This window comes from Pecten maximus, chromosome 2 (assembly GCF_902652985.1).
Source record: "Pecten maximus chromosome 2, xPecMax1.1, whole genome shotgun sequence".
In the NCBI taxonomy this organism is placed as follows: domain Eukaryota; kingdom Metazoa; phylum Mollusca; class Bivalvia; order Pectinida; family Pectinidae; genus Pecten; species Pecten maximus.
The window spans coordinates 45,391,679-45,414,607 of NC_047016.1; the positions used below are offsets into that span (position 1 = coordinate 45,391,679).

At 36.5% G+C, this 22,929-nt stretch overlaps 1 protein-coding gene across 17 annotated transcripts in view; it reads left to right on the plus strand.

Moving 5' to 3' along the window:
* Positions 1-22,929, plus strand: part of LOC117322234 (CLIP-associating protein 1-like) — a 158,384-nt gene that overhangs the window by 95,540 nt on the left and 39,915 nt on the right. For 14 of the 17 annotated variants that reach the window (XR_004531497.1, XR_004531499.1, XR_004531498.1 and 11 more), the window contains 10 exons: positions 97-167; positions 2,678-2,770; positions 2,980-3,125; positions 4,267-4,402; positions 4,969-5,039; positions 5,350-5,487; positions 6,910-7,113; positions 7,493-7,551; positions 10,584-10,859; positions 22,815-22,904. Coding sequence is in view for 14 of the 17 variants with exons in the window: in XM_033877025.1 (XP_033732916.1) it covers positions 97-167; positions 2,678-2,770; positions 2,980-3,125; positions 4,267-4,402; positions 4,969-5,039; positions 5,350-5,487; positions 6,910-7,113; positions 7,493-7,551; positions 10,584-10,859; positions 22,815-22,904 (1,284 nt within the window). In the remaining 3 variants the exon portion in view is untranslated. Of the gene's footprint in view, positions 1-96; positions 168-2,677; positions 2,771-2,979; positions 3,126-4,266; positions 4,403-4,968; positions 5,040-5,349; positions 5,488-6,909; positions 7,114-7,492; positions 7,552-9,851; positions 9,891-10,583; positions 10,860-22,814; positions 22,905-22,929 lie in introns of all 17 variants that reach the window. The other 3 variants (XM_033877035.1, XM_033877037.1, XM_033877036.1) reach the window with 3 other exon arrangements.

The window sequence follows — 22,929 nt, forward strand, 5'->3', positions numbered from 1 at the left end:
GAGACCTATATGTTGTAGCTGAAGCTAAAGATCACACCTTTCCTACATTGACATATTATGACACTATCTTTACCGTTTTGACTTGTCGTGTTACAGGTGCGTCTGGAGCCGGCGGGGTAGATGAGGACTACTTCATGAAGTCCTTTGAGGACGTAGCCAAAGTTCAGGTAAGGACACCTTACTAGGTCATAATGGTGATGTTCGATATAGAAATCTTTTTTTTTATATTTATCCTTAAGGCAATTATTTGATATTTTGATAACTTTTTTAAACACCAAATGGTTTATTAGGAAAGCAAATTGGGAGGATTTTGTGATATTTGCCATAAAAATGAAGTAAAATTCAATATTTCAGGAAATTTAACTAAAGTCTGAGGAATAAAAAGAATCAAAATCCTGAGGGGAAATTACCTTAACGGTAGTGAAAAATCCCTAGATTGATCCCTGCACAGTCACCATAATATATTTTAGGTGATTTTAGTTACAGTGAGCTTTAAATATTGATATTTTGAAATATTCAAATCGCCCTGTGCCCCTGGTCCTTTTTAAGTCGTCTTGTCTTTCCATAAACAATCCTTGTTATCGCTCTTTCCCAAACTTCATATTTGGGTTCCCCTTGGTTGTTAATTGCACCCATTTGATTTTTAGCTATCTTGGATGTTGACAATTTGAGTTTGTTATCGCTATTGAAAAGTATTGTGGGCATATCTCTCAAACTTCACATGGAGGTTCCGTTGGGTCCCTACTTGTGCTCATATAATTTTGTGTCTAATAGAATAGGGAAAACAAAATGTCTCGTAGGTGACCATCTTGGATTTTGACGATTGAAGTTTGTAATCACTATTCTTGAGAAGTACTGGAAGTGTTTTCCTCAAACTCCACATGTATAAGGTTCCCCTTGGTCCCCACTGAGGTTAAAGATCAAGTCGAAGGTCAAGTCATTAGGTCCAAAGTTCAAAGTCAAGGTCAAATTTTTAACGTCAGGATGCCTTTGGCACCTGCCGTTATAGTCGTGGTGGGAAAATGTTGTTAGTGACACTTTTGTTTCCGGCTAACAATTCCTCTTTTCTGTCATACAAATGATATACATCCGCAGCCTAATATAGTTCCTATTTTGATAGCAATTATTGACACGATTTAACTGATGTAAACCTTGTTTACTGCAATTATTTAAAATTAAATATGAATGTTTGGTGTTCTAGACTATTTTAGAGTATAAATATAAACATTTTCCTCGTCAGTATATGCAATTTTGTTGGCGTAGGATTACGTAGTTCTGTCTCGATCCTGCCTTGAAAATGAAAGTAAAAAAATCAGTTGGATCGTCGTGGAAATTTACATGCATTCACAGAGAAACTATCCACAAGTCTTAGACTCATATGTTCATCCTGAGTTCATATGCAGGAACATTTCATATAAGCCTAAAACCAACCCTATTTACGTAGTCAAATGCACCCGAGCATTCCACGAGATAACTTCAGCTGTCACGTGACTCATCACTAGTCGGCCAAAATGGCGGTTATGTCTAATGTAACTAAACCAACGACCGTTCACATTTTCATATTCATTTGTATGTCGCTAGAATACGCAAGAAATATCACCAGGAATTTAAGGCAAGTTGTAACAAACTACATTGCCGTTTTTCGTGAGGATTTTATTAAATAAGGTTATTATTTGTTTATTTGAAAAGAATCTAATGATTATGATCTGTGACTGATGTACTGGCGTCGATGTCAAAACTAGATATATCTCGTCGGACAACGCGACCGCAATTTTCTATCGGAGTTAAAATATGTTACTAGGGGTCATAAAATAGATGTTTGCTAGGCCTAATTAACATCTTATAGTATAAATAAAATTAAAAAAACTTAGGCTGTGTACATCTTGGATTTTATCTTTGGTTGTACAACATGTTCTGTTAATAGACCGATTTGTTGTTCAGTTGATTTTTTTCAAAGTTTACAAGCAGCTTTACTGATTCAGGAGTATATCAATAATCTTCCACAAGCATTAAAGAAATGGGGAAAGGACTATACTCAGCTATTGGAAAGTTGTCAGCAGATAAATATGTTATACTTGTTTTCTTGAATATATATAGAATAGGAATAACCAGATTCAGACATTTCATCTGATACAAATGTAACTGTCTGACTATAAAATTCAATTTTAAATTTCTTATTATATGACCTCAGACCCTGACGTTTCTCAGGGCCTTTGGCCCTTTGATTTAATTGGTCAACATGAAACAAGGAGTAAATTGACAAGGTGTTCAGAGGTCCAGGTTACTGCTTCAAATTTAGTGGGGGTTTTTTTCACTGATGAGCAATGTGTTATGACATTTTGAAGCAATATATATGTTGTTTGGAGTTAAACAAGAAGTCAACTTTCCAAAGGTCAAGGTCTCTGGGTCAAAGGTAAAGGACATTTCGTTGACCTCTAGTGGGGGAGGTACTTAGGAAGCAAAACGAATGATAGTTGAATTTTAGCTTTGCTGTTTCTAATTCACAGAAAATTCTTCTCTAATACCTCTCGTAGATTTTATATGTATGTTCTCCTTGTAATCAGATCAAGAAAGTAGAGAACAGATCGTACATAGAACAAATAAAGATCACCCAGCGATGGGTGCCAAGATCCTTCTTTGATCTCTTGTTGAAAGACACATATGTTTTGTTTTTCAGTTGTTTTCCTCTCGAGATCTTCACGATCAAATTACGAAGATCCGTGACATCCTGTCTGATCCAAACACAGCCTGGGAGAAGCGCCTTGATATGGTCAGTCTTTTCTCTCGCCATTTGATTCTCAGATATCTGAAGTTTTGTCAGAACTTATCTTATTTGTGAACCAATTTTAGCTTACTATTATATTAAAATTGATTTTTCGGCTTTTTGGCAAAAATGAAGATTTTTTTTTTTTTTGGTCGATGGGGTTATTTGTTGAAAAATATGTTAATATGCTTCATTATTAAATCTTCTGTTTCTAGATGAAAATGTTGCGTGGAGTGATGATTGCGGGAGGTGCCCAACATGACGACTTCCTGTCCCAACTGAGGACATTAGAGCCGTGTATGTCTATGGCAGTAAAAGATCTACGTTCCCAGATTGTACGCGAGGCTTGTGTGACACTAGCGTAAGTCTATAACAATGCTTCCTTCTGTCTGAACTATAAATCAGATGGATGAGGAAGGGTCACTTCATGTCTGAAATTTAAACAAAGGTGATGAAGTGTCACTTCATGTCTGAAATGGGTTTTTTTTGAATTTTTTTTTGAATTTTTTTTTTTTTCAAGATTTTTTTCATAAATACAAAACATTTGAAACATATATGCACACACATTCTCACACTTACACCCACAGTAACTATAGTCCTTACTCATGATTCAATAACATCATCATCATCATCATCATCATCATCATCATATCATCATCATACATAATCAAACATCATCATCATCATCATCATCATATCAGCATCATCATCATCATCATCCTACTCCTCCTCATCATCATCGGTTCATCACCATCAATAATAATTTAAGTATGGATGATGATATCATGATAGAAGATGATGATGATTAAGTGTGATTCTTTTGATGATGATGATGATGATGATGAATGGATGGTGATGAGGGTGATGAGGGTGGTGATGATCATGTCTGAAATTTAATCCAAGGTGATGTGATATATTAAGTACCGTTTCAATTACTGGTCTTGCTTTAAAATTTACCAATGATTTGTATATTCCTATTGTTCACATCCATTTATTGAGAATTATATAATATACATGCATATTCATACATTGAGAATTATATAATATACATGCATATTCGTACATTGAGAATTATATAATATACATGCATATTCGTACATTGAGAATTATATAATATATATGCATATTCGTACATTGAGAGTTATATAATATACATGCATATTCATACATAGAGAATTATTTAATATACATGAATATTCATACATTGAGAATTATATAATATATATGCATATTCATATATTGAGAATTATATAATATTCATGCATATTCATACATTGAGAACTATATAATATATATGCATATTCATATATTGAGAATTATATAATATTCATGCATATTCATACACTGAAAATTATATTATATACATGCATATTCATACTTTTCAGATACAAATGAAATATTCTTAACAGAATTTCAATCACGCTTACACAGAAACTTGTCTATGTATTGTTTGATAATGAGTCAAATTTTAGTGTTGTAAATATTTGTTATTTTCATTGTAGGTATCTGTCTCAACAATTAGGTAATAGATTTGATCATTTCACGGAGACACAGCTGCCCAATCTCATCGCTCTCATACCCAACAGTGCCAAGGTCATGGCTTCCTCCGGCATTATTTGTATCCGATTCATCATTCAGGTTAGTAACAATACCAGAACCTTCAGTAAAAATCTTCTGCCAATTTTCTCTTAAACTTACTAAAGCTATATGTTGAATTCCCCTTTTGTATTACTTAACTAATATTCTGTTATGGCCGTTCCCTGAGGGAACTTTTCCGTTACAGAATTTTCTGGTTGATCCCCAGTCATTCCTCTCTCTGAAGATATATATTTCGTATAATAACATTTTGTTTAACAAATTTGAAAAAGAAGGACATGTAAACTTTAGGTGTCCTCAAGAAAAAATGATATTCTCATATTGGAGGGACTAGTTTTGCCTGTTCGAAGGGAAATACCCTTGTTAGTTAGAAGAAGTTTAGTTGTGCAAGAAGTTTAGTAATGATGGGAAACCCTGTTGTCTGTTGTCTGATGAGTTGCGTCTGTTTAGTGGTCACCTTGACCTTTCATTGGCTGGTTACACTACCTGAGAATCTGTGTGATAAACACACAACTGCTTCCTGGTATGAGGTCTCTGTGGTGATATACATATATATATATTTGATAAATACCTATAATCATAATTTTCTTCTTTTTTTTTTATTGCAGTACACACATTCTTACAGGCTGATACCGATCATCACAGGAAACCTGACCTCGAAATCTAATGTGATCCGCAGGTATATACAGACATATTCATCTTCTTCCTTGAAAAAAAGTGTCTTATTTCCAAATTAATCTCTTCCCATTTGTTGACAGGAATGACAGAACACTCTAATTTCAGTTCAAATAGACATATAATTTGCATATGTAAATTTTTTCATAAACTGCTCTTTGACATGTATAATTTGCATTATGTAAATTGTTTCTTTAACTGCTCCTTGACACATATAATTTGCATATGTAAATTCTTACTTAAACTGCTCTTTGAGACACATGTATGTGTGCAGGGACATTATGCTGCTATGAAAAAAATTGTTTGTGTTTCAGATTTTGCTGTGAGATTCTGAACCAGGTACTCCATAACTGGCCGACACATGTCTTAGAGAAACACATAGCCAACCTACAGGATGCTATCAAACGAGGAATCAGTGATCCGGACAGCGACGCTAGGGCCTTCTCTCGCAAGTATGTACACCTCCCAGATAGAACCATGTCTTTACACTACATCTCTGGGGAAAGATGAAAAAAATGTCTGTTTATACTGCTGAACAATGTATAGTGGATCACCTCACCTGTTCTATGGAACAATGTATAGTGGATCACCTTCACCTGTTCCATGGAACAATGTATAGTGGATCACCTCACTTGTTCCATGGAACAATGTATAGTGGAACACCTCCACCTGTTCCATGGAACAATGTATAGTGGATCACCTTCACCTGTTCCATGGAACAATGTATAGTGGATCACCTCACTTGTTCCATGGAACAATGTATAGTGGAACACATCCACCTGTTCCATGGAACAATGTATAGTGGAACACCTCACCTGTTCTATGGAACAATGTATAGTGGAACACCTCACCTGTTCCATGGAACAATGTATAGTGGAACACCTCCACCTGTTCCATGGAACAATGTATAGTGGAACACATCCACCTGTTCCATGGAACAATGTATAGTGGAACACCTTCACCTGTTCCATGGAACAATGTATAGTGGAACACATCCACCTGTTCCATGGAACAATGTATAGTGGAACACCTTCACCTGTTCCATGGAACAATGTATAGTGGAACACATCCACCTGTTCCATGGAACAATGTATAGTGGAACACCTTCACCTGTTCCATGGAACAATGTATAGTGGAACACCTCCACCTGTTCCATGGAACAATGTATAGTGGAACACCTCCACCTGTTCCATGGAACAATGTATAGTGGAACACCTCACCTGTTCTATGGAACAATGTATAGTGGAACACATCCACCTTGTTCTATGGAAGAATGTAACGTGGAACACCTCCATTTTACCAAACTATCATTTACCTATAAATATTGATATATTGCCATATATCCAGTTTTCTTGGAATATTGAAAGAATTATAGAGATATGATTAATTTTTCTTTGTTTTCATGGTAAATACTAAAATGTGATTGGTCGAAAAATTCTTTTCATTCTTCTATGAAAAAAATTCCGAGAATGGTGCGAAAAATGTGACGTCACAATACGACAATTGACGTTGCGTATTGATTTGAGGAAAAGAATCCCATTTAGAACCAGTAAAATTGTACATAAAACATGTTTTAGATTAGAAAATCATTTTCAAAAATTAATTATAATTCTATAATTCTATGCGGATTCTTACAGAAGTTTGCAAACAAAATTTGTTTCATACCCCGATGAAACTAAAAAAAAATGACATCAATGCTTAAGTGCTTTGATATTTTCGTTAAAATAAAACAACAAGAAACAGAAAAAGAAAGGTGTGCTACATTTGTATAAAAACTTGAAACTCAGAATTAGATATAAAAAACAAATGATAGACCTGAAATTGATCTTATAGACAAGTTCTGGTTTAACTGAATATATTTCTGTCCTTGCCAGGGCTTTCTGGGGATTTGCAGAGCATTTTAAGGACCAGGCGGATGCCCTTCTCAATGCCTTGGAGCCAGCCAAACAGAAAATGTTACAAGGGGAGCTAAGTGGTTCCTCAAGTAACAACTCGTTAAACAGTGCCGAGGGACTACGTATCAAGTCTCGGCCACGATCCGCCAGTCAGGACCGTGGCTTTGATTCCAGCACACTAGGGTGAGTAACAGATTCAGTGAGTAAATCTCACAAGTGTAGACTAACTTATATCCAGGTGAATGAGTCATTTTCAAGTACAACTTTGAAAGATTTGCAGCAATTTGAATATTATACTTGAAATTAACTCAAGAGAGAAAAAAAAAAAAGGTTTTAACCAACTTTCACTTGTAAGATTATCCTGTCTATCCCATTGGTCATATGTTAAGGAAATAACAGATGTTTTCTTAAACGAACACCTATTATAGATTAAATGGAAGTAAAAAAAATGATTTCTGATGAAATGTACATATGGAAATTTACTTTTGTTGTAAGTTTGTGATGAAAATTATGTGTGCACTGTCTGTCTGGAATACTAAGACTTGTATAAATGCTGTTGTAGGCGGATTGGAAAGAAGAAGCATTCCAGAGTGAGCTCCGCCCGCAGTGACACAGGGGCAGGTAACTACAACCAAACATGTGGACCACAGTGTCCTCACACACACACTTTCACATCTACAAAATCTTACAAACCTATCATCCTGTGATCTTCACAAAGATTAATTTTGCTAATTGTTGGTGTCTTTGTTTGCACAGTAAATCACATCTTCTGTCTTTTAATTTTTCTCTTTATTCTTTTAATTTCAAGCTTAAAATATTAATTTACAAGTAATTTTGGAATTAATTCACTGTAATTTGCCATGGGTATGGTTAGTTTTCTTCCTAACATACTGAGATATTGTTTACTTTTGTTGCTATATAAACCTGTTTTATGTTGCCCTGTTACGTAGCCCCAATCTTGACCCCGTGACCCTGCCCTTATTCGTTTGTAATTTTTCCTTCCGTTTTATTTTGTTTTCCTTATTTGGAGTTAAAATTTTTATTGAGTTTCTTTCTTCTATTATTTTTCAAGAAAATGAAGCATGGTCCAACTAACAGCTTTCACAGCTACTGTAAATCTGGTTAATATTGTATGTTGGCTTTCAAATTATCACTTTCGTAATTCAGTAGACTTTTCTGTGGCAGTTTGCAAGGTTAGGTCTATTGGAAGGAAGGATTAAAATCTAAATTATTTTGAATTATTTCATTTTTCATTGACAGAGATAATTATGCCAGCATGTTAGCTAGATTTACAGTTTAAAAATATCGTTTAAGTGACAGATTACTTTTTTTGGCTGAAAAAGAACATTTGCCTGTCTGCAGCCTACACCATTCGCATGAGGTGAAACATTATCTCAAGCTTCTGCTGAAATTTTACCAGAGTCCAAAATCATAAGCACCCGACTTTGATCTGTGAACATTAAACAGTGATCATTAACTTTAATCAGGATTTGATTTACTAATACATACACAAAACATACAAGGACTAGAAATATACAGCTAATTCCACTTATTGTCATGTTGTTTTATATCACATTTCACTTTATATCACACTTTCCTCAGCTACATTACATTAACAGGAAGACAAGAATCTTCCAAGAGATCTTGAGATAGTCTCAATATTGAATGCTGCATAAAAGTAGAAAAAGAAAAAACGCTTCACGCGAGGTGTTACACAAGATGTACTTTGATATATATATTATGATTGACAGATATATATTATGATTGACAGACAAAAATAACCGTATTTTGTATAAAATGTGTGTAGAAATATCGTGAACAGGTCATGAGTTAATTTGCCTTGGGTTGACGGACGGAATGATAGCATGCTTGTGTCATTAACATAGTTACATATAACGTTATAAACTGGGTGTAGTTACTGAATGGTTACGGAAAAAGCAAGTGAAACTTGAATACTGTAAACGTACATATTTTAGCGGTAATTTTATTTTAGCGCTTTTCGCGCTGGAAGCCTTGCGCTAAATTATAATTGCGCTAATTACTTTTTGTACGTTCCATTTCTATAGAAAGTTCTGTGGATGCGCTAATTCATCATTGCGCTAACTGGCTGAAATCTGCAAATGCGCTAAAATTTGATTGCGCTAAAATAAGTACGTTTACAGTAACATTATATTTTATCAAATGTCTGGTGTTAAAAGTGAACTAGATCACTTTATGATTAATGTTAAACGAGCGGTACTAATTATTTTATTGATGGAAATGAATGAGGTACAGTTACAAAATATTTTAACAAACTGATTTCTGCATGACACAAATGTATACTAATTTGTATATTAGCCGGGGAAATGTATATGAACGGATTTAGAAGTGGTTTATCGGATCCTGGTTTTGGTGGCAGACTACCTTTCTATAAAGCCTATATATATACCCACAATGCATTGCTTGTGTGAGAGGTCATAGCTAGGGAACAGCTGCTTGTCGCGGGGAAGGCAAAATACTCAACTATATCGTACAGCTTTAACTTGGGTCCGTTCATCAACAGAGTGTAACAAGTATTACTGTGGTGTTGGGTTGTATCATACATAAAATCCTGGACGATGGGAATATTACACAATTGGATTTCATTGGATGTAAGGAAAACTGACTTGTATTGAAATAGCCCAATGGTGACAGTGAAATAGCCCAATGGTGACAGATCCAACCTCTTAACTTACAACAAAAGCACATTTCATTAATTTTCATTTTTGAATGTGAATCTGCTGATATGCGAATAATAGCCATTAGCTTTTATGTAGAATGAGTGATAAGGTATGTGAGCATAATGATAGGTTTCGTTGGAATGCACTTTTTTTGCCAGCATGTTGTTTTTTTTCCTTTTCATACGATCACTTTTTCCTTTTCATTTCTCGTATCACATCCAGAGATGGATGTTGAAGGGGAACATGAACCAACCAAGGAAGGTAAGAGAAAGTGGTGGTTGGGTCACATGACCAGTCAGTCATGTGACGATCATGTGACCTGCATGTACTCATGACCCTGTAGAGGACTCTACTACACCTTTGCTGCTGTGCTTACGTTTGAGCCGGTTGACAAGTTTCATGCTTTATTATATTTATGGATTCTGTTTGCTTTGAGTTGTAACATTGAGTTTGCAGTTTATATATCTCAACCACTATATATCCAAACTGTTTCAACTGTCAAAGGGAGGTAATTCTAACTACCATGGCATCTCTAGAAGTCAAAGCTTATTTCAATATTAGACTTCTGTCTAATGGAAGAGACCTAAGCGTTGAAACAGTTTACTATATACTGAATATATATCCTGTATATTGTATACACACTAGCTGTATAGCGAGGTACTAACACTTTTTGTTAGTGTCTTCACTATTTTGTCTTTTGTTTGTTTTTTGTAGTTTTACTTTTCTTTTTATTTGTCTTGTGATTTTGACACACTTCACCTTTTGTACATGTCCTCCTTCTTCCTCCTACTTACTATTGTAGTTCCCACACTCTATCTCTCTCCCTGTCTTCCCTTCCCTGTATGCCCCTCCTTGTACCCACCCCCCACCCTTTTACCTACCTTCTATATCCCTCATCCCACCTGCCTAGTAGTAATCGTTTCTGCTTCTTCATCTGACAAACTACTGTTCCAGCTGACCTAGACACTCCGATACGCAGTAGCAGTAAGTCGTCCAATACGCCTAAAGACAGAATCATGAGGTCAAGCAGTGCAGTTGACCTAGCCAATGGACGTATGAGTCCGAGTCCGTATGGGCGGACGTCTCCGAGTCCATATGGGCGCACGAGTCCCGGCCCATACTCAATCGCAGCAACAAGTTCAGGATATTCAACGTATACACCACGGCGTCGCACGCCGGCACAAGTTGCGGCTCTGTCCCGGATGACAGCCGGTGCCACAAATTCACTTCGTAAGCCATGTTTTTCCCTGTAGAATGCTTGTTACGTAGCACCTAGTTCTATGGTAAGATGGATACAGTTTTACGGTAAAGTGGAATCATTTTGTGGTAGGTCTGGTGGAAGGGTCCATTTGTAGAGGAATGCGGTGAATTTAAGGGTGAGGTTTAGTCAGATTAGATGTGTTTTAGAATTGTTTTGTAGATGTCTTAAATTCTTATTGTAAGAATCTATGTGAGATGAATGTTTAAATGGTGGATGTATTGTGATGATTGTGACGGGAATGTGATAAGATGTAGTTATAATGTGGAGGTTTGGGATAAGTTTTTACTCATTTTCAGTCCTTGTGAGGATAGAACAATAAAATTTTATGATAAAATAAAGTTGCATGATGACCAAACTACAACTGGGAACTGAAATGAAAACATCTTGGCACAGGAATGAAAATGTTTGTTATGATTCGTAACAAAATGTCTATGATGCTAGTCTGTTACTTCTGTAACATGTAGACAATGGTGGTAGGGATATATTGCACGGCTGACAAGAATATTAGTTAAAGTGTGTTTGGGGGACTAGTTAGAAAAAGATAGGTTAGCAGAGGATTGAAAGTTCAGTCAAATTACTTCCTGGCAGGAATTTGGTTGTAGAATTGTTATGTTACTTCTATGGAAAAATTGGTGGTGTGTCTCGTTGATCTACAATACTGTTACGTAATAAGGGAATACAAATGTGTTCTGTGTATCTTGCACTTACCACTCGGTAGATACGGTAGTAATTTATATACTTATATCTATATTTACATCTTGTACCTATATGCAGTCTACATGTGTATTACGAACATGCTACATCTAATTTATATAGATATATATATATATATATTCATGTAATGCTAATTTCATTAAATTTTATCATATCGTACTCTTTAACATGTTATAATAATGTAAGTAATCTGTGATTCATCCAATGTCGAGTCATATGTAGGTTATTCAGTAAACAGACCTGTATATTCTGAAGGAAAGATGTGGCGAGTTTCATTATTTGACTTCTGTGCCCTTAAGGGGTTAGGATAAGCCTGTTTTGTCTGTGTTAGGGGTCACAGGGGTCACAAGGATACTTGTGTTACACAGCGGACCATTAATACACCTGTAACTGGCGTAATTAATAATGGCTTCACACAAAGCAACACTATACAGATGACTCAAACTTGTCTTCATCCCAGCCTCGTAAAATGTATCCCGCTATTGTCCGAGGTGTCAGCTTCCATCTTGATTATAACGGTAGTGTTCATGGTTATAACTATATGGGCGAAAACTTGTTGTAAATTTCCAAAGTTTCTGTGTTGATAGTACATATATGATTATCTTTTGGTTTATATAGAAACTAGTTGTCATTACGGGCAGAGTATACTGTTGGAGAATTTTCTGTGGGGGGAATTTTATTGAGGAAATTTATCTTTTATAATAATAGTTGTGTGAACTCTTCTTACTTATCACCTCGTTCCGAAATAAGACATTCCCGGTACATATAAATTATTTTAGAGGAAGCTAGCACAACATGTCATTATAAGAAAGAGAGTTGAATGAAAGGATTTATTCCATGTCAACATCTTTTGAACAAAGATTGAAAACAAGCCTCTATTTCTGTTACAGACCTGGTCGAACCCTATAGTAAAGACTGCTTTTGTATATAGATATATGTATAATATTTTTACTCCGGAATTGTTGTCGATAACATTGTCTCATGAGGGAAAATTATCTGAGCTCCTGGGAGGGAAAATGATCTGAGCTCCCGGGAGGGAAAATGATCTGAGCTCCCTGGAGAGAAAATTATCTGAGCTCCCGGGAGAGAAAATGATCTGAGCTCCCGGTAGAGAAAATGATCTGAGCTCCCGGGAGGGAAAATGATCTGAGCTCCCGGGAGGGAAAATTATCTGAGCTCCCGGGAGGGAAAATTATCTGAGCTCCCGGGAGGGAAAATTATCTGAGCTCCCGAGAGAGAAAATTATCTGAGCTCCCAGGGCATATATAACTTATTCTGTTCATCTGTATGTAAACCAGTTCTGCCAGTTCTGGGCCGACTAGGCCGACATTGGCTGGTAGCCCTGTTATAATGGGGACGGGATACATTCATTCCCAGAATGCCTTACCTAGCTGTAGGATTAAACTGTTATCAATAACTCCACAACTGTGGATTAGTAGCTTTTTACTTGTGTCAATATTTGGCATTTGTATGACGGGTATGTCAAGTATGACAAATATTTACACTTGATTTGTGATCAATTCTCAATATTTTGTGGATGTTTGAATAACTTTAACTCACTGTTGATACTTCTGTAAGCAATTATTGTCCAAAATCTGTGAGTAAGAAGTTGTAAATGAATGTTAAATTTCCATCAATGAAAGGGAAAACAACACAGACATCAGTGTGTTTGGAATAGAGAGGTGTTCAGATTATACAGGTTCAGTTTGTATTGAGGATCCTTAGTGGAGGGACTAAATTTTACTGTTATTTATATAAAGGAACAGTTAGAAATACATTGTATATATATAACAGATAGCTACATGTTTTAGACTCTGGTGACTTAAGGCCCTGGGCCTCTTGTTTGTGTTGTAAATATATAACTGATAGGTACATGTTTTAGGCTCTTGTGACCGTTCAGGCCCATTGGCCTCTTGTTTGTGTTGTATACACATATATATAACAGATAGCTACATGTTTTAGACTCAGGTGACCATTAAGGCCCATGGGCCTCTTGTTTGTGTTGTACTCTACAGGCTATTGGAACTTCAATATTATAGGACATGGCCCATATTAATAGTTTTGATATTAAGCCCAGATTAATTGTCTTGATGCACTGATTATTGTGAAAAAGAATTGAATACATCAACATCAAATAGATGTTCTTGACAGTTACTAAATCTATTTTATCTTTCCTGGTGGATTCTCCGATTGTTTGGGCATCCGTAATTGAAATCACACCTGAAATTAAAAGTAATATTTGGTTTAAAAGGATTTACTTTTGCCTGGTAGAGTGGTGTAAATGGGGTGGATGGTAAAAGGTTGTCCCTGGGCCCGAGATAAGACTATTAGGGAAGAAAGCTCCTTAATCACATAGATTATGTAGATCTGGACAGCCGATTGGTTTTAATGGTTCATACATGTTTATTGGCCAATTTTTCTTTTCAACAGAATCAATATTGGCCGACAACCAGTAGTCGTATGGTGTCCATTATGGAACACGGACCCCGTGGCAGGGCTAGGATATAAAATAGGACTTTAAATAATTTCTCTGTAATATAGCATGTTAAAGTGGAGTCTGGATTTATAGGTATAAACTGGTCAAAAGAAAATAAGGATCAACCATTAAGGTCTTAAAGAGAAAACACCGGTAATAAAATCTAGAAAGATGGTTATCATAGCTTTTAATTCCAGATCTACCGATGTTATATAGCATATAACTCCTGGTAGATATAACCCAAGCAAGTCGCCGAACTACACTGGTGTTGTCCACTAGAGATTGGTCGGGGGTTTACGGGAGTGCGATTATTAACAATCCTACACATTGTGCCATTATTCAATAATTTTCCACATCAGAATGTTTGCTTACAACTCACAGTAAGGTAGCAACTTAGTTTGTTTTATATATTACAAAATGTAATCAATATAAGAAAATATTGAATTTTCGTAGTGAGGAAATTAAAATGTTATTTATTCAGGTATCAGTTAAATTTTTTTTTTTTTCAAAAAATCTAAGTGTAAAATTTTAGCATTCTGTCAGAAATTGATTTGGTTAGTATCGGCTCATTATGAGTCAGGGTTTTTCAACTATATGATGTTTGTTATTGAACTTTTTTGTTCTGACATGTTAAAATCTGGGTAATGACTTGTGTAAGTCTAGGATAGTTTATAGCCACTACAGGTATTAATACGGAGGTTTATGTCAGGTTAGGTAGCGACCTGTCTGGGGACTGACCCCATACCGACAGGTAACACCTTAACAAATGATGTAGTTAGATACAGGTGTAAATGACGGGGTCGTTAGTGAAATAGATGGACCATGATAAGTTGGCTCAGAAAAGTTACTTCACTCTGACAAAATTAGCTGAATCAGGTAAATCATATATGTAATGCACTGTAATAGATGGTAGCTTTTAGCAGAATTGTACAAAATTGCCCAAAATTGGTTCATTTCAATAGTTTTTATTTAGGGTTTGATAAATGTTATGGTGTCTAAAAGACAGTAATCCTTGTCACACTGCCTCGTAACATTATTCTCATAGTGGTATAAGCACGAATAGGATTTCTTATTGTGGTGGTCAGCATTGTCCGAACAGTATATTGTTTATTTATCAATACGAACCGAAGTCAAAGACCTATAGTCCAGATCGGCTTTGGAGATTGCTGATCCTTACGAGAGAGGGACTTTTGTTGTTACGTCCAGGTGGTTTAATAAAGCTCGGGACAATATAACCAGGCACCTGCAAGGCCAGAGAGTTTAAACCTAAATCTGGTGTATGAACTGCATTATGAAATCTGACTTGTAATAGAAGTCCGCACGGATTTACTTATATTGTTAACAAAATATTTTCATCGAATACATGAGAGCGGAACAAAGGGCAGCCATATGCGTGTTTATTGAGTATTTACAACTTATACACTTGATGTGGTAATCCCAACCAATATCGTACCCAGGCTGATCTCAGCAAAATGGATTTACGGTAGATATTCTTCAGTTCCTTCTGTTAAAAAATTAAAGTAAAAAAAAAATTTTTTTTTTGAAGAGAAAATTTCCAAACTGCATTATAATTTATTAATCCAAGCTCTATATAGATTTGTTAGGCAGTATGCTTTCTTAAAAGATTGTGTATTGATGAATTTCATGGTTAAGTCATGCTATGATTGCTTAATGGAAAACTTCAAAAGCACAAGGATATTGACCGTAATTGCTTGGGCAGTATCAGGGATAAAGGTATTTTGTTAGAGAGGTAACAGTACTTTTATTGACATCTTAATGCTATGACTAGAAATTTCCGTATCGGTGCTAAGAGGATTTCAGGGATATGCTGACTAAGTATTGGCCACTCAGGTTCCTCGACCTGTTTGTATCACAAAGCTATAAACTAAAACAAGACTTGGAGGGATGAAAGGTTGATCAGAATTATTGTAATTATACTCTTCATTTGAAGGAAAGACTTAACTTGATGTTTGAGGTGAAAGTGTTTTTTTCTTCGTTACGTCCATATCAGCAGGGGAGTCTAGTCTGTGAAGTTCAGTAACGGGTCGACAAGTAGGTGGTTGTTACGTGAACCATGACTGATGGCCGGAAATCAAGTGTGACCAATTTAGGATGTAATTATATACCCGTAAATGACGTGGGACTGTTTATTGACAACATATTATATTGATCTTCAAATGGAACGAAGGTGAAAATGGTCCAACTTTGGTCTATGTATATTTAGTACAGATTCTCCGGGAAAAGATGTTTGTATATATGTCAACTTCCTCGTAGATGTTCAGCTGGTGGAGACAGCACCCAGGTACATCGTAACATTCAGGGACTACCAGTGACCTCTGAATGGTGACCTCTGATCGGTGATATCACTTATCCATTACACGTTGTAAACAGAGCAGGACAAATTTGTGTAGTCTGTTTGTTTTAAGATTCCACAGGAATTTCAGTGGAATTTCTCCGTACCTGATGTAGTAAGACATGCTGAACTTTTACCACATTCTGATGCATGTACCTGTACTTAAATTACAATCCAGCCAGTCACTGAGATTCTGTAATACAGACTATGTGTAATTTCTAGGAGAATTCTGACTACCATATTTGGTTATTTTATCAGTTACAATAGTAAACGGAGGAATATGGATTTGTTGTACCAGAACTTTCATTATTTCTGTGGATTTTATCATTTTGGAGCCTATAAGATTTACAATCAGATATATACTCTTAACCTAAGGAAGCATATCTGATTGTATAATGATAGCGATGACCGCTCGGGACAGACTGACCGGAATGTGACCACAGTTCTTGTGAATGGAGGACTATCACTTATCTGATAACTTTGTGATAAATCGTGGGAGTGTTTTACAGATAAAAACTGGTGATCCTGAAGATACTCGGTGTTTGGTTCTGGGGATAGCGTAAATACCTACGGAGTATTTACACGAGGTTTACCGAGCATACACATCAGAGATTTTATACTACAGTAGTTGGGTAACACGTACTACCGTCAATCCCAGGCAGACGTCACCAACTCTACCTACATGTATTGAAATCTGTATCCACCTCTATTCTTTGAGCTAACACTGGTACAACGGTAGCTTATTAGCATTATTAGTCGTAAAGGAACACAAGCACCATTCACTGATTGGGATGTCAAGCCATTTGTCACACCTGTGTTGGGTTTTAAATGCTAAAACGAACAAATTAATCACAGATCACTGCTGTGATACATATAAAGGTGACATGCCTTGACCAGTGGTCAATTGACCAGTTAATAGATATTTATCAAGTATTGGTCACACTTTGACTCAACACATTGTGAAAACTTGTCTAATATGCAATGGGATCTGGACTAATTGACCACTGGCTGTCCGTCGGAGAAGTTTGGGCTTGTCCAGTAGTTTGTCCATATGTGTCCAGTGGTTCTAGCCTCTATTACATCAGTGGTCAGTACCTCAACTGACCAATAGTTTATTGGCAGTGCAGATACACACAGACAAGGTCATTGGTACCAACACCTTAACTGTCTGTAATTAATATTTACCTGATGCAGGTAGACGAGCTGTCAGTCATTCCCGTGTCAATGTGATATTCAATACGACAGATTTATTGTCTCTGGTCATCTTGAGTCATCACCTATGTGATGTTCTGACGAGGCGGTCAAATGAGGATAGACTAGCTACCTGTGTAATATATACCTGTGTGATATACACATGTACAACACCTGGAGGTGTGTGTAATTTACCTTAAACCTCCTATTGTTTCCGAGGACTGGACAGGTTTACAACTGGACACTCATCTGGACACACATCTGGCATAGCCATATCTTGAATGTAAAAAACAACCTTGAGTTCCAGTCAACTTTGTGGATATTTACATCTGGTGATTCTACCTGACAGAATTCTGTGATGGATTTAGATTCTGTGTTACGACGTGTGATGGGCTATATATAGAACTAACATGTTCAGTGTGATAGCATTACGAAGTAACTAATTGTCGTGTTATTACTGCTAAAGAAAACTTAAAAAAAAAAAAGGATTGTAGGAAACTTATTCTGTGACAGGTGTCAGTTTTGTTTAATTTCAATATTTTTTATTTGCATCTATCGCTGATTGCTGTAAAGGATAGTTGTTACAATTCAATCTATTTCGGTATATGTACAGTTTAAAAGTGTTTCTCTGCAAATTGAATTAGAAGCTTTACCATCACGAGAACCGATTTTTAAAAAGAACTGAGAAATATAAGAATTCAGGTAGCTTTTAAAAATCATTTATAATGACCACCATTTAAGTGTTTTCTCGAGCACGGAAACAGACAATGTTTGTCCGATTGAGAAAGGCTCTAACATGCTTTGATCTGAACTGAACAAACAGAAAAGCTTAGGAAGGTCGTCTGTTAATCTGTATTAAAACCCGTACTGTTCCAGGATTATCTTCGTCCAACTTGGCAGAAATCGTCTGCAAAAGGTTGTGTAATGGACTTTATGTTGAAGAAAAATAACAACTCTGTTGAAGAGCTGAAAGAAAACAATTGTGGTTTAGACAATACAGTGGTCAGTTTTGGTGTCCAACTTGTCCATAGAGCGAGGGTCAAAGATACATGTGGTCAGACTTTATAACGAGCCAGTTTGGTGTTGTCTGAGGAATGTATATATGGAGGTCACCAACCTCTGAGTATTATGTTCAGGAAGTGAGTACAGATCAGAGGACCTATAGACTGGCACCAGGATTTATTGTCAGCTTTGAAAATCACTCCATCATTCTCTGGAATATATGTGTGTGTTGATAGCCCACAAATCCTGTCTTTAACTATAACATGGTATATACTGGTTATCAGTTATTGGTGTTTATGATAACATTCTACCAACTCGGGATATCCAACAAGAATTTCTGTGATGCGTAGACACAAGTTGTCCTTCTACATGAGGAACTTGTCTCCAAGTCGTTAAGCAATATTTGATAGTGTTCCTGGAATATTGGTGAATTAATACTGTCAGTTTTGTGTCCTAGTATATATCTCTATTCTTGGATTTAACAAAAAACAGTTTGATATGCCTGTATTTGTGGATATTTCATGAACCCATGTTCAGTGTGTTTAGTGTCAAAGTTCAGATCATGAAGATGTAGCAATTTACTGATTTGAACTCTTGGACATGGATACTGTTATGGTTGGTGAATTAACACCACACACTAAGTGTATAAACAGCTGGGTTAGGTGAAGGATTCCACAGTTAGATTTCGGCACAATGATGTTGAATGGTGTATTGAGTCCAGGCAAAAAGTTCCGAAATAACAAACCGACGATGGGAAACAAAAATCGTCGCGTCCATTTTGCAATATTTCCCTATGTGATGGAAATCCCTGGGAGGGGAGATGACTGTAATGATAATATTTACACTGATGATGAGGAAGATGAAGGATGGGATACGGAGGAAGAAATCATGAAATTAGAAGAAAATAATAATTACGATTATGGTAAATAGTCCTGTGTACTAGATTTGTAGAGGGAGTGATTGTAAGTGTAGTCTAATAATATTTGCTGGTGATTAATTCTTTAAGAGCAATTGTTGCAATTTTTGCTGCAGTTTTAATGGATTTAACGCAATTAAAAGTTGTGAAGTATTGTTCATTTTCTGTTTGCAGTGTTTTTAGTTTGATAATTTTTTTTTTTTTTTTTCCTGTAAACAAAACTATTTGAATATACAATATTATTTTCTGGCATGGAGTTAATTCCCTTTGCAATTTATTCCAAAATAGCTGAATGAAGATATTGGAGAAGTGTTAAGATCAACAGGGGAACTAGGGAAATGTTAGTATCATCACCATGGAAACATGGGAAGTGTTAGGATCATCACCATGGAAACATGGGAAGTGTTAGTATCATCACCATGGAAACATGGGAAGTGTTAGTATCATCACCATGGAAACATGGGAAGTGTTAGGATCATCACCATGGAAACATGGGAAGTGTAAGGATCGACAGTGGAAAACCTACTTCAGGAATACTTCTGGAATATTTTATTTTAATTTTGTTTCCAAATATATACAGAACATGACTCATTGCATTTCTGGAGATGAATTACAAGATGTATTTCACATAATATCTATAGATATTAATACAATAAGTAACAATGTATATATCTAACTTGGTTCTCCCTTATCTAATGTATAATGTATACAGTGTATAACTCTGTACATACATTAAATACCATGTACATTATTGAGTTAGAATAACATTATGGTGGATAATTACTGGTGATTACACTAACAACGGTACTGTTATGGTGAAAATAGGAACTGTGATATTTAACAAACAAATTATGAACTAATTATAGGCGTCCTGAATCATCAATAGGATTTTTATTCCAGAAATGTGTATAGTTTGGATACTTCTCTTGTATTGTTGGTAACATTTTAGTCTGACTTGGATACACAGGAAATGGGAGTTTGGTTTTAAGGAGATAGTTTTGTAACACTAAGCATGCAAAGTAAGGAAGATGAAGGATATATGATTGAAAGTCTGTAACATGGGATTTACTGGGATGTCACTGTTACATGGGATTTACTGGGATGTCACTGTTACATGGGATTTACTGGGATGTCACTGTAACATGGGATTTACTGGGACGTCACTGTAACATGGGATTTACTGGGATGTCACTGTAACATGGGATTTACTGGGATGTCACTGTAACATGGGATTTACTGGGATGTCACTGTAACATGGGATTTACTGGGATGTCACTATAACCTGGGATTTACTGGGAATGTCACAGTACATGGGATTTACGGGATGTCACTGTAACATGGGATTTTACTGGGATGTCACTAGTTACATGGGATTTGACTGGGATGTCACTAGTACAATGGGATTACTAGGGATGTCACTGTACATGGATACTGGATGGGATTTACTGGGATGTCACAGCTACATGGGGATTTTACTGGGATGTCACATGAACATGGGATGTACTGGATGTCACTTGTAACATGGGATTTACTGGATGTCACTGTACATGGGATTTACTTGGGATGTCACTGTACATGGGATTTACTGGATGTCACTGTTAACATGGGATTTACTGGGATGTCACTGTTACATGGGATTTTACTGGGATGTCACTATAACATGGGATTTACTGGGATGTCACAGTAACATGGGATTTACTGGGATGTCACTGTAACATGGGATTTACTGGGATGTCACTGTAACATGGGATTTACTGGGATGTCACTGTAACATGGGATTTACTGGGATGTCACTGTAACATGGGATTTACTGGGATGTCACTGCAACATGGGATTTACTGGGATGTCACTATAACATGGGATTTACTGGGAAGTCACTGTAACATGGGATTTACTGGGAAGTCACTGTAACATGGGATTTACTGGGATGTCACTGTAACATGGGATTTACTGGGATGTCACTGTTACATGGGATTTAATGGGATGTCACTGTTACATGGGATTTATTGGGATGTCACTGTTACATGGGATTTACTGGGATGTCACTGTTACATGGGATTTACTGGGATGTCACTGTAACATGGGATTTACTGGGATGTCACTGTAACATGGGATTTACTGGGATGTCACTGTAACATGGGATTTACTGGGATGTAACTGTTACATGGGATTTACTGGGATGTCACTGTAACATGGGATTTACTGGGACGTCACTGTAACATGGGATTTACTGGGATGTCACTGTAACATGGGATTTACTGGGATGTCACTATAACATGGGATTTACTGGGATGTCACATGGGATTTACTGGGATGTCACTGTAACATGGGATTTACTGGGATGTCGCTGTAGCATGGGATTTACTGGGATGTCACTATAACATGGGATTTACTGGGATGTCACATGGGATTTACTGGGATGTCACTGCAACATGGGATTTACTGGGAAGTCACTGTAGCATGGGATTTACTGGGATGTCACTGTAACATGGGATTTACTGGGATGTCGCTGTAACATGGGATTTACTGGGATGTCACTGTAACATGGGATTTACTGGGATGTCACTGTAACATGGGCTTTACTGGGATGTCACTGTAACATGGGATTTACTGGGATGTCACTGTAACATGGGATTTACTGGGATGTCACTGTTACATGGGATTTACTGGGATGTCACTGTAGCATGGAATTTACTGGGAAGTCACTGTAGCATGGGATTTACTGGGATGTCACTGTAACATGGGATTTACTGGGATGTCACTGTAACATGGGATTTACTGGGATGTCACTGTTACATGGGATTTACTGGGATGTCACTGTAGCATGGGATTTACTGGGATGTCACTGTAACATGGGATTTACTGGGATGTCACAAAATAACAAAATGTTGTTGTTAGTATTGTAATTTGCCAAAATGAGAAAATTGACAGATGGCAGGCCTGATAATGATGTTTCAAAGTTATAGAACAAGATTTGTTGTAAACATATATTGTGTTTTTGAGTAGTTTTAGAAATTTCTAGAAAAACATATTTTGTGTGGTATTGTATGTCCTTAATTCTTATGTATTTATAAAAATATACAACTGTTAAGGAGAAATTTGATAACGATGACACTTTCATTTTCATTTGACTTTGTAAATCATGTTGCAATCACGCTTTCCTGTAAATCCTACCTTAGTTCCTTCGTCCTCCACGATGATAACTACCGCCTGCAGTAGTAGCATAACAGCTCTTGTGACATCATTTCTGGCAATGCTTGATCTTATTACAGCACGACAGAAAAGCTCTGCTTCGAGTGTGTTATCTCCTCCTGAACGAAGCCGACCCCGCGGAAGAACTACAACCTCCTCCCAATCTCAACGTAAGTATCCCCCCAGGGCTCTATC